This window comes from Mobula birostris, chromosome 9, assembly GCF_030028105.1.
Source record: "Mobula birostris isolate sMobBir1 chromosome 9, sMobBir1.hap1, whole genome shotgun sequence".
In the NCBI taxonomy this organism is placed as follows: Eukaryota; Metazoa; Chordata; class Chondrichthyes; order Myliobatiformes; family Myliobatidae; genus Mobula; species Mobula birostris.
In genome coordinates, this window is record NC_092378.1 from 48,727,381 (window position 1) to 48,740,671 (window position 13,291).

At 42.9% G+C, this 13,291-nt stretch overlaps 1 protein-coding gene across 7 annotated transcripts in view; it reads right to left on the minus strand.

Moving 5' to 3' along the window:
• The window catches only part of hipk2 (homeodomain interacting protein kinase 2), a 259,940-nt gene that overhangs the window by 31,989 nt on the left and 214,660 nt on the right, over positions 1–13,291 (minus strand). For all 7 annotated transcript variants that reach the window (XM_072268021.1, XM_072268017.1, XM_072268020.1 and 4 more), the window contains 2 exons: positions 12,081–12,265; positions 11,521–11,683 (listed from right to left, as the gene is read on the minus strand). In XM_072268021.1, the coding sequence (XP_072124122.1) occupies positions 11,521–11,683; positions 12,081–12,265 (348 nt within the window). The remainder of the gene's footprint in view (positions 1–11,520; positions 11,684–12,080; positions 12,266–13,291) is intronic.

Consider the following 13,291-nt stretch of genomic DNA (forward strand, 5'->3'; position numbering starts at 1 on the left):
GGCCCTGTTTTTGTGTGGTTTGACATTATTACAGTAGAACACTAGAAAGGTTTGTCACTAAGATATAGTATTGGTGGGCAATGTTCCATCTAATTTGTAATGATAACTATGCTGTGCAATCAATAATTTCTTCAATAAAAACAGTATAAATAAGCCAGTTCTAAAATCTGCAGACAGATCATCGCAAACTCCATGTTGTCAACACTGTCCGCATAAGAAAATGGAAAAGGAAATGTGGTTGTGTACGATCGTGAAATATACTTAACATGCCAGCGAGGTAGAGGGTGACAACCTTTTGTGTGCAGTTTGAATTCCTTTGTGCCTAGTAGCAAAAGATGCCACCTTAGAGGGAACATTGTTGGTAGGTAATGCTTTGTCATAATATCAGCCTGCTTTACTAGTGGGAGCTAACCTTTCACTGCATTGCCACTGGTGTACACTACCACTGTTGTAGATCATTCAATATAAAACACTGCACATCACTCATGTAACAATGGGTACATCCAGATGCTTGTAGGTCAATCATTCCAAAGCTGGTCTGGACAGTACTGGTGGGTAGAGGTTTGTCACCATGTGAGGGACTCGTACCTATTGGATAGTGTAAAATGCTGAAGTTCCTCCATCTCTGTGTCAAAGATACTAATCAGATATAAAATTACATTCAGTCCCTGACCTAATCTAGAGGAGGTAATATTGCTTTCTGCATCAAACTATCCAGGTAACTCTCCCCTCTGTTCACTGATGCAGCTTAAATCTGTAACCTCAAGCTGCATTCTTACTGGAGATGGGTTTGCTGAAACTTTAAAGAATTGGAAACCCAAACAATCACTTTATTCCCCATTGTACCAAATTCCCACGAGCCAAATTTCTTATTTTAACACCCCATAAAGTTGCAATATGGCCAAGTTCACTCTGTATGACTTTTTAAATAGGAAGGATGAAGTATAAGTCAATATAGAATGCAAGTCTAACACCTGGGCATTTATTACAATCTGCGAAATAACCATAAACACAAGAGATTCTCCATATGCTAGAAATCCATAACAACACATACAAAATCTTGGAGGAACTCAGCAAGTCAGGCAACATCTACCAAAATTAATAAACAGTCAACCTCAAAGGAAGGGGGAAGACACCAAAATTAAAATGTGGGGGGAGGGGAAGGAGGACTCGCTAGAAGCTGATAGGTAAAGCAGGTGGGTGGGAAAGGTGGGGGGAGAGAGAAAAAATTTATCAGATAGAGAAACTGATGTTCATGCCATCAGGTTGGAGGCTTCCTAGACAGAATACGAAGTGTTGCTCCTCCACTCTGAGAGTGGCCTCATTGTGTCAAAGGGGAGGCCATGGTCCGGCAAGTCGGGATGGGAATAGAGATTGGAATTAAAATGGTTGGCCACCGGAAAATCCTGTTTTCGGTAGGTAGAGCAGAGGTACTTCATCAAGTGGTCCCCAAAGGTAAAGACTCCACTCTCTGCTTTCTGCAGGGATTGTACCTTCTGTGATTCCCTTGTTCATTTGTCCTTCCCCACTAATCTCCCACCTGGTACATAACCCTAACAGCAACAGAAATGACACCTGCCCATTCACTTGTCAATCTGTTGGGGTCATCGGTTGTATCTAGTGCTCCCGATGTGGCCTGCTGTACATTGGTGAGACCCGATGAAATTGGGGGACCGCTTTGTCAAGCACCTCCACTGCATCCACCAAAAGCAGGATTACCCAATGGCCAACCATCTTAATTCATATACCCATCCCCGTTCCAACATGTCAGTCCATGGCTTCCTCTCTTGCAACAGACAGGCCACTCTCGGGGTGGAGGAGCAACACCTCATATTACATTTTGGTAGCCTCTAATCTGATGGTATGAACATAGATTCCTACATACAGTAATTTTTTTCCTCTCCCTTCCTCCTCTTCTCTTTCTCACTCTGGTTTCTTACCTCTTCTCTCCATCTGCCTGTCACCTTCCCCTGGTGTCCCTCCCTCCTCTCTCCCTTTTTCCTTTGATCCATTCTCCACTCTTATCAGATCCTCCTTCTCCAGCCCTTTACCTTTCCCTCCCACCTGGCTTCACCTATCATCTTCAAGCTAGTCCTCCTTCCCCTCTCCCCATCTTTTTACTCTGGCATCTTTCCCCTTCTTTTCCAGAAAGGGTCTCATCCTGAAATACCAACTATTTATTCATTTCCACAGACACTGCCTGACCTGCTGAGTTCCTCCAGCATTTTGGGTAAAATAACCAGCCTTGCCAATAAAGCACTTGCCTGCCGGTCTAGCTATACATTAACTTTAATTATGAAATGAAACCGAAAAATGCTGCAGATTCTCAGTTAGTCAGGCTGCATCTGCGGAGAAGGCTGACTTCTCAGGTCAGTAACATTTCATTTCACCAGGCATGCGATCATCAACTTGAAATAGTACTGTACCTCTCTACTTTTCTCCACAGATGCATAGATAAAGTATTTTCAGTATCTACAGTAGCTTTCTCCGGGAAACTATTACTTACAGACTTATTCTTAATGCTGTTTTTGTTTCAGGGAAAGGGCAATTCCCAGAGGCCATACTTTCCAAGGACAACTGATTGTTCAGATTGAGAATAATACCAGGATAACTAATGTAGCAAAAGGAGTTTGCCACCACCGATGCAGCAGTGCCTCTTTAAGACGGCAACTTAGTGTGAGTTATTCAAACATATGGGTTCCTGTTTACTGAACATTTTAAGCATTCATTCATCAAAGTGAGAGTGAACTGACTGCTTTCCAACTGGCCTATAAATGACCTTGGCAGTTTACTACCACACATGTTTAATTTTAAGTTCAAACACTGTAGTTTTACATTAAAAAAAAATCTTCAACCTCATTTATTTCGTTGGGGGAGTTAAAGGGATCTACCATTTCCAGTGAATACCATGGATTTAGAGATCAGTTATTGCTTTTTTCCCTAGATTTCCCCCCATTAAACCATTATCTTTTAAGCAGTTAAGCACGTCCCACCAGGCTCAATGATAGCTTCTATCCTACTGAGTTAAAAAACAATTGAACTGTCTCTAATGAAATAAGATGGACTGTTATTTCACAATCTATCTCACTTTGTCTGCCCGCACTGCACTTCCTCTAAATGTAAAACTTTATTCTGCATTCTGTTACTACTTTTCCTTTGTACTGCCTCAATATACTGATGTGATTAAAAGGATAGCAGGCAAAACAAAGTTTCACATTGTGCCTAGGTATCTGTAACAACAATAAACCAATTTGCCAGTGGTCATGAATTAGTTTAGAACAATTGGTGTAAGTATGTCCAGTTGTGGATTGTGCTAATATTGTTTAGATCTTTCCTAGATGGGGCCAATGTTGACTGGGTCACTAATCACTGGCTATGTACATGCACAGCTGACTCACAACACTCAGCCCAATATCATAGTGAATTAAGTTAAATTACTAAAAGCAAGTATACAGATACAAAACTAATCAAAAAGCCTCACCAACTCTAGCCCCAGGTCCAACCTCGGCCACCTCCACCTCCAGGCCGAGACCCTTCTCGCTGCCATTGGGACCTCCTGCTCCTTTTCACCCTCACTCCTCATTCACGCCTCACTCACCCCAGCAGCTTAGACTTCCATCTACCCCTCATCCCCCTTCACTCCTCCGAGTTACCATCTTCCTTCCATCCCACTTTCCCTGAACACCCCAACCCTCTTCTCTCCTCTAGATTCCCTCCAAACCTATACCCTCCCGTGACTCCAGACCTAAACCCTACCATGCCTTCACAAACACCTCCAACCTTCCCCTCTCTGAGGCAGAATGTTCTGTCCTTCGCAAGGGCCTTACCTTCGTCCTCCAGCCCCTAAAACCTAAATGAGTTCTGTGCCCACCACAATGCTAAGCTTTTCTACCATCGCCTCTGTCTCCGAGCCAACTTCTTTCACAAGGATTCCCCACTGATGAGCCATCTCCCTCTTCAACCCTCCTCTTCTTCTCGGAACAGCCAGCTTTGGCCTTCTATCTGCACCAATCCCAACCGCACCATCATAAAATGTAGAACACTACAGCACAATTCAAGCCCTTTAGCCCAGGGGTCCCCAACCTTTTTGCACCGCGGACCGGTTTAATATTGACAATATTCTTGCGGGCTGGCCAACCCGGGCGGGGTGGGAGGGGGTGTTAATCACGACTGGAATATAGGTGATGTCAAATATAAGTCACTTTATAAGTGGCTTATACATTCAATTTTGTTTCTAAAGGGGTTTATCTAACGAATTTTACATTAAACACACAGCGCATATTTTCCTCACATGAATAGAGTGATAAGTCAATTATAACAGTGGTCCCAAGCCTCCGGGCCGCGGACTGATACATTGCCGCGAAGAATGCAGCGGTACAGCGGTAGTCGGAACACACCCAGCACATCTTTCAGAAAAAAGCCGAAATAAACAAGCTAATTGATTAGGTGCTGCCCAGCACATAAATGTCGGCCCAGATCAGAGGCGACATAGTCGGCAAGCGGCTCTGATCTGGGCCAACATTTACATGCTGGGCCGCACCTAATTAATTAGCTTGTTTATTTCGGCTTTTTTCTTAAAGGTGTGCTGGGTGTGTTCTGGCTACTGCTGTACCGCTGCATTCTTTGTGGCCCAGAGGTTGAGGACCACTGAATTATAAGTCACTTATAAGTCAATAGCATCATAACATTTTAAGTAATGTTTGGATATTAAACACACAGCGCATATTTTCCTTGTATGAACATATAAAATCATTGCAACACACCAATATCGCTGAATCAGTGGGCGCCCTGGGCTTGTTTCCCTGCAACAAGACGGTCCTATCGAGGGGTGATGGGAGACAGCGATACTCGAAGGGGGTTCCTTATGTCCAGTCTATTCCGCAACTTAGTTTTCGTTGCATTCATTGCAGAAAACTCCGCTTCACAGAGATATGATGTTGGAAATGGAAGCAATGTTTTCACTGCTTTCGTGGCTTTCTCAGCATATTCAGCCTTGACTTTGATCCAGAATGCCGGCAGAGATGTTATGTCAAACATACTTTCTAGCCCACTGTCATTTGCAAGCTCAAGGAGTTGATCTTTTTCCTGCGCTGACATGGATGATCCACCGGGGACATTCACAAATGGGTCACGGACCCATTCCTTTGCATGTCTTGGGTCATTTGCGTCTTGGGTCACTGATGACCTCGCGTGTGTTAAAGTTCAACAGTGGGCGTGACAGAATGAGGAAAGGTGCAGCTGATTCACATCGTTTCATATCGCCAAATCATATCGTTTCCTCACAGTCCAGTAGCACATGCTTTGCAGCCCGGTGGTTGGGGACCGCTGCTTTAGTCCATAATGTTGTGCTGCCCTTTTAAACTACTTTAAAATCAATCTAACCCTTCCCTCCTACATAGCCCACAATTTTTCTGTCATCCATTAACTATCCATCATAGTTAAAAGTTTAACTATCTCTAATGTAACTGCCTATATCACCACACTTGCCAGGGCATTCTACACACCCACCATTCTCTGTATTTAAAAAAACCTTAACCCCTGACATCCCCCTTACTTTCCTCCCATCACCCTTAAAATTAAGCCCCTCCTATTAGCTATTTCTGTCCTGGGAAAAACACTTCGACTGCACACTCGATCTATGCCTCCTATCACCTTTACACCTCAATCAAACCACCTCTCATCCTCCATCTCTCCAAAGAGACAAAAAGCCCTAGCTTGCTCAACCTATCCTCATAAGATATGCTTTCTAATTCAGGCAGTACCCTGGTAAATATCCTCTGTACCCTTTCTATAATCTTTCCTATAATGAGGTGACCAGAGCTGAACACAAGTGTGGTCTAACCAGGGATTTATGGAGCTGCAACATTACCTTTGGCCGACGCCGACCCCCTAGACCTGAGTCAACGTAGTAGTAGTAACATTACCTTGCAGCTAAGCCCTATCTTGCTAAGGCCACAAGGTAGTTCTCAGACACTTCCTCGTTTACTCCTTGCACAGGACCACACGGGAACAACCCGACCATCATCTCCTGCGTCATCACCAACCTCACTGATTCTGACGATCTCCCACCCACTGCCATCAACCTTATAGTCCCTGTACACTGCATTGTGTGCTTCTACCTCCTACCCATGATCCACTAACTTTTCTGTTCTGTAGGCCAAGAACTTCTGTCTGCTCCTGCTCCACTTCGAATGCCTCAGTTTAGTTTTGTCCCCCTTGGTTCTGTCCCTTCCTACCTACATCTGTGACATTTCATATGCCCTCCACCACTACAATAACTTTCAGTTCCTTGGCCCAGATCGCCTTATCTTCATAATGGATGCCTGGTTCCTATATACTCCTATCTCCCATCAGGAAGGCCTTAAAGCTCATCCCTCCCCACTGATCTCCCCCCAGCACTTATCCCTGCAAGTGGGACAAGTGCCACACCTGCCTCTTAACCTCCGCCTTCACCACTACTCAGGTCCCAAACAGTTCTTCCAAGTGAGGCAATGCTTTACCTGCAAATTTGCTGGGATCATCTATTTCAGGGGTCCCCAACCTTTTTTGCACTGCGGACCAGTTTAATATTGACAATATTCTTGCGGACGGCCGACTGGGGGTGGGAGGGGGGGACGGTTGCCAACGGACGAGAGTAGCAGCCAAATACGTTGTGTTTACCCCGAGAAAAACTACCATGACCATGAAGCCTTGTGTGGGCACCTGTGTGCATATGCGTGTACCTGCCAATTTTTTCCCTGCAAATTGTTTTTGGTGATTCTGTTTGGGGGGGGGGGGGGAGGGTGTTAATCACGACCGGAATATAGGTGATAAGTGGCTAATACACTCAATTTCGTTTCTAAAAGGGTTTATCTAATGAATTTAATATTAAACACACAGCGCATAATTTCCTCGCATGAATATAGTGATAAGTCAATTATCAGGGGAGGACAGGGGAGCTTGAAGTAAATGTTGAACGAACTTCCAGTAGAAGTGGCAGCAGGTTCGATATTATCATTTAAAGAAAAATTGGATAGGTATATGGACAGCAAAGGAATGAAGGGTGATGGGCTGAGTGCAGGTTGGTGGGACTAGGTGAGACTAGCGTTCAGCACGGACTAGAAGGGCAGAGATGGCCTGTTTCCGTGCTGTAATTGTTATATGGTTATATAAGACACTTATCAATGAACAGCATCATAACATTTTAAGTAACGTTTGGATATTAAACACACAGCACATATTTTCTCTGTATGAACATATAAAATCATTGCAACACACCAATATCACTGCATCAGTGGGAGCCCTGGCCTTGTTTCCCTGCAACAACACAGTCCTATCGAGGGGTGATGGGAGACAGCGATACTCGAAGGGGGTTCCTTATGTCCAGTCTATTCCACAATTTAGTTTTCATTGCATTCATTGCAGAAAACTCCGCTTCGCAGGAAAATGTTGGAAACGGAAGCAACGTTTTCAGTGCTTCCTTGGCTATCTCAGGATACTTAGCCTTGACTTTGACCCAGAATGTCGGCAGAGACGTTATGTCAAACATATTTTTCAGCCTGCCGTCAGCTGCAAGCTCGAGGAGTTGATCATCTTCCCGCACTGACATGAATGACGTGTGGGTAATGACCTCACGTGTGTTCAAGCTCAACAGTGCATGACAGGGAATGAGGAAAGGTGCAGCTGACTCATATCGCCAAATCATATCGTTTCCTCGCGGCCCAGCACCGGTCCGCGGCCTGGTGATTGGGGAACGCTGATCTATTTTATCCGGCACTCCCGGTGTGGCTTCCTCAACATCAGTGAGACCCAACACAGACTGGTGGACTGCTTCATCGAGCACCTTTTTCTTGTCCACCACAAAAGGCATGATTCTCCCAATGGCTACCCATTTCAATTCAACTTCCCATTCTCATCTTTAACAACAATTGCATTAACAACTATTTAGACCATAAGACCAAAAGATATAGGAGCAGAATTAGGCCATGTGGTCCATCGTCTACTCTGCCATTTTATCATGGCTGATCCATTTTCCCTCTCAGTCCCAATATCCTGACTTCTCCCTGTATCCATTCATGTCCTGACTAATCAAGAATCTATCAACCTCTGTTTAAATATACATAATGACTTGGCCTCCACAGCCTGATGTGGTAACAAATTCCACAGATACGCCACTCTCTGACTTAAGAAATTCCTCCTCATCTCCGTTCTAAAAGGACTCCCCTTTATTCTTAGCCTGTATCCTATGGTCTTAGACTCCCCCACCACAGGAAACACCCTTTCCACATCTACTCATCGAGGTCTTTCAGCATTCGATAGGTTTCAATGAGGTCACCCCTCATTCTTCAGAATTCCAGTGAGTACAGGCCCAGAGCCATCGAACACTCCTCATATGACAAGCCTTTCAATCCCAGAATCATTTTCGTGAACCTCCTTTGAACCCTCTCCAATGTCAGCACATCCATAATAAGGGACCCAAAATTGCTCACAATACCCCGTGTGGCTTCACCAGTGCTTTATAAAGCCTCAACATTATATCCTTTTATATTCTAGTCCTCTTGAAATGAATGCTAACATTGCATTTGCCTTCCTCACCACAGACTCAACCTAAAAATTAATCTTTAGGGGAACCTGCACAAGGACTCCCAAGTCCCTTTGCACCTCACATTTTTGAATTTTCTCTCCATTTCTCAGCTGTCTCAGCTTTTATTTTGTCTACAAAACTGCATGACCGTACACTTCCCTAGACTGTATTACATCTGCCGCTTTTTGCTCATTCTCCTAATCGGTCTAAATCCTTCTGAGCCTCTTTTCTTCCTCTACGCCTATCTCCATATTGTCTGCAAACTCAGCACAAAGCTAACAATTCTATCATCCAAATTGTTGACATATAACTTAAAAGAAGTGGTCCCAATTCCTGTGAAACACCACTCGTCACCACTATATTTTGCCAACTGCTGGTAACTTCTCCCCCTTCTTCTCTCTTTTCTTCATTCCCCATTCTGGTTACCCTCACATCCCTTCTCTTCTCACCTACCCATCACCTCCCTCTGGTTTCCCTCATCCTTCTCTTTCTTCTATTGTCCACTGTCCTCTCCTATTAGACTCCTTCTTCTATAGACCTTTACCTCTTCCGCTGATCACCTACCTGATTTTACTCCATCCCCCCTCCCCTACCCACCTTATCCCTCAACTTGTTCTCCTTCCTCTCCTCTCCCCCCACCACCACCTTCTTATTCTGGCTTCTGCCCCCCTTCGTTTCCAGTCCTGACGAAAGGTCTCAGCTTATAACACCAATTGCCTATTCCCCTCCACAGACGCTGCCTGACCTGAGCACTTCTAGCATTTTGATTGCTGCTAAAGATTTCCAGCCTCTGCAGAATCTCTTGTGTTTAATTAAAAATACTGATGAATATCTGCCTTTGTGGCTGAAATACAAATGTGAGCAAGAGATGGTTCATCTGTATAAGGCCTTGGTCAAACTGAATATAGAATCTCAAGAGTTAGCGCAATGGATTAAGAAGGAGCTCAGCACAATAAGGTAATAATGTTTAAGTGATTACCTATGAGAAGCTCAGCATCACAAACTTAAGATATATTTTCCTGAGTCCAAATGATTCAGCAATAACACGATAAAAGTCATTAACACAACAAACAAATAATTCTGCAGGATGGAAGCTTAGTCATTCTGCAAACTTCATTGCAGTATATACAGGTAGGGGCATGAGAAGCTCTAACAACATATCTATGGTTTGTTCAATGACTTTTCTCAGTTAATCTTTCTGTATATTTCTATAAGCAATGTTATAGCCCGAAGAGCAGTTAAAACACATTAATTTTTCATATTAAATATTACTAATACTAAATTAGCCTAGAAACCTTTGTCCTCTTAAAAGTGTACACAAAAAACACAGTGCTCAGAGGACTACTGATAGTACTGTGCAGGGAATGTATTTTCTTAGAAGCACTGTTACGTTATGTTTTCCCTCCATGTGCCTTGTGCATAGGGTGACAACCTTACCGTTTCTTTAGCACTTCGTCTGTTTTTTTTTACAAGGCCGAGGTGCTAGCTCGATGGCGACCCAGCACGGATGGGAAGCATGCAAGAAGCTGGCTGGATTTGAACCTGGGACCAATTGCCTCTAAGTCCGGTGCTGATGCCACTGCACCACCGTCTAGCATTTATAAACACCAGAGATCACCGATACTCGGCATGACTATGTGAAGAAATGCTGAGGCCTATTCCTGCACTTCCTGTTCACAGAGCTTCTGCTGTGAGAATTGGCAATGCAATACTATACACCATTTGACAGCACTGCTGCCGCCTAGTGGCTTCTGAGCATTATATGCATGGAAGACCAAATATCACCACTGCACCCTGTGGATGCTAACTGATTTTGATGACTAGTTCACCTAGTCAATTGTTTACAGCTTAATATTTCTAACCTCATTTCATCAAATCATATATAATGATAACAGAACTGTGTCCTAATCATTGTAACAATATTCATTTGATAAAACAGATTAAAAACTTTTTGAAAATAATATTTATGATGTCCAAAAATGACAGTTCTACTCAAGGGTGCTGTTCTTAATATGTCATTTCTGAATTGCTTATATCATATCCCAGAAATTATTTTTGGACCTATTCTGCAGTGATTGGGATTTGAAATCTTCAAACCAGTGACTTACATCAGATGAAATTTCAAGTTATAGATGTCAAAGTGCAGGTCAGCCATAATTTGGCTGCACAGTAGCGCAGCAGTTGGCACCTCACTCTGCAGCGCCAGCGATCCCTGAAAGGGATTCAAATCCCGCTGCAGCCTGTAAGGAGTTTGTACGTTCTCACTCAGTTTCCTCTGGGTGCTCCGGGTTCCTCCAAAGACATGGGAGCTGTGAGAATGCTCTGTTGCTACCAGAAGTGTGGTGACGCTTGACAACTGCCTAGCACAATCCTTGCTGATTCGATTTGACGCAAACGGCGCATTTCACTTTATGCTCTGATGTGCTGTACATGTTAATTTTTATCTTTAAACCTTTAATTTGTAGAAGTTTGAACTGACTAATCAGCATACTCCCATTGCTCTGAATTTGAATGCTGAGATTTCCATTAGATTTCTACAAAGATCACCATAAGACAGCAGAACAAAGCAAAAAAAAGAACAGAGACCAGACGTGGGTGGTTGTCTCATCCAGAGGTTGTGTTATGAGCTCGGTCCATCCATTATTAAACATATATTAGCAACGGAATGAGTTGAGTGACTAAGACTCCCTACAAAGCAGGATTTAGGCTATTCAGCTCCTGGAACATACACTGGAACTGACATATTGGCAACCCAGTGGGGTAGGATATTGTGGCTTTCGCAAGAGCCCCATCAACTGTACCCAAATTTAGCAAAGAGAGACTGACACTCTTACTGTAATTTTACTGAAAAGTTGCCCACTGCAATCAGATGATCTCCCATTGTTATCACAAGTTGGAAGTTTTCAACTTTCTGTGTCCAGCTACCCACAGGTCTGCATCAGTCTTTTTGCACATACCTGGTTTTGAACTGTACTGAGTTGGTTGCTGAAAGTCATTGTAAGGTTGCTTGAAGTGCTTGGAGCCACATGTGTGATGAATGGTGTCTTACTCTGGTTCACTGTGTCATACATATTGACCCTTCGCTTGCAAATCTCCATGTTCTGAAAGCAGGACTTGACACTGAAAGAAGGATTTAGAGTTAAATTCTTTACTACGAAGAGGAATGCTATGATGATTACACATGAAAGCCATGTATTGTTCTACATTTAGATAAAGTTGGCTCTAGAATGCTTGAAACTCAACATTGACCATCTGTGCTGAACAAGTGGTAAGTGACTGCAAAAGGACATACACTTCTTAATTCAGTCTTAGCTCCCTCTCAATTAACTACCTTACCATCCTGAGTCTGCTTGTTATGAACTGCTTCCTCAAAGATTATTGCCTAAAGGTTCTAGTGGACCCAAAAGCTACACGGCTTGACAATGAACAAGCTTATTGCTGGTCCCCAACTCCTCCCTTTACAGGAGACATATGTAGTGCAAAGGAATGGCACCTGCGGTGGCATGTCAAAACGTACTGTGTGCTATGAGGAAAATCAAGTAGATGGGTCATCATTACAAAGGGATGGCTCAGTGTCTCAATTGGAGTAATTCGCTTGTCTGCGTCAATGGTCAACATCTTCTTTAGCAGATCAATAAACTCCCTTCTGTCTGCCTTCTCTGCCAACATTTCACTTCCCTCCAGATCCGTGGTCATATTCACCTGCAAGAGAAAGGCTAGCGTGAGGTGGGAACAAATCAAAACTGCAGCGAAGATAAATGCAGCATGTTCACGTTCTCCAGTATGACTGCACCACATCAGACAGTCCGAGTATGGACTCTGGCAGACCTGCAATAAGTATGCAATTACTATTGTAGACAGGACAGGAGAAAAAGGAAGGATGGCTTTTTCCATAAGCCTTCATTCTCCCATCGTTTTCCTCAATGCACACACTCATGCTGTGCATGTAAGTGGAACACCAGTTGCCCATTCTTTATAGAAATAGACAACCTTGGCAATAGATACAGTATATAATTTGAAATCGTTCAAGGTCAAATAGTACATTAAAGTATTAAGTTGGAAGCAGTGTGCTTCACCGTAAGATGTATACAATGTTTGTAGCCAGGCAGTGAGTTACGAAATACATGTAAACAAATCTATGAATTAGTTTTATATATATATATAAATAAATAAATATAAAATAAATATACTTTAAGGTATATCTAATTACATCGGCTTACATTCCTATCTAACCACAATTTATTTTTTTTATTTATTGACCATTATTGTCAATATGGCAGTGCCACTAATTGTAGTCACCATTACATGTGCTCTAACAATGCACCAGCTTCAAGTTCGTGTTACAGCCAATCTGAGTTGCACTGCACAGTCCTTTGCTCTGATCACCTCTGAAGGGTACTGAATAGTGTGAAGTAGTTGTGTTTGCAAAGTCTGTCTTTCAAATCTAAGTTATCCTTTTAACAAAGAATGGGTGGAAATTAATACCAATTTCACAAGAATGGTGTCCTTCTGGTAATAATGTACTTGGATACAATAAAAATATGAAGTACTTTAATTGTGTTTAATGTTTTATTCCCTATTTTGTTTTAATCCAATCTGTGCGTACTTTTAATTTACTGAATTTACCATCTCTCGTGTTCCCTTCCTTTACAGTCACTTGTACCATTTATTTCCCATTTCTTCAATTTAATTGGTCAAAAAGATGTACAGGTACCTTGTCTTCATTTA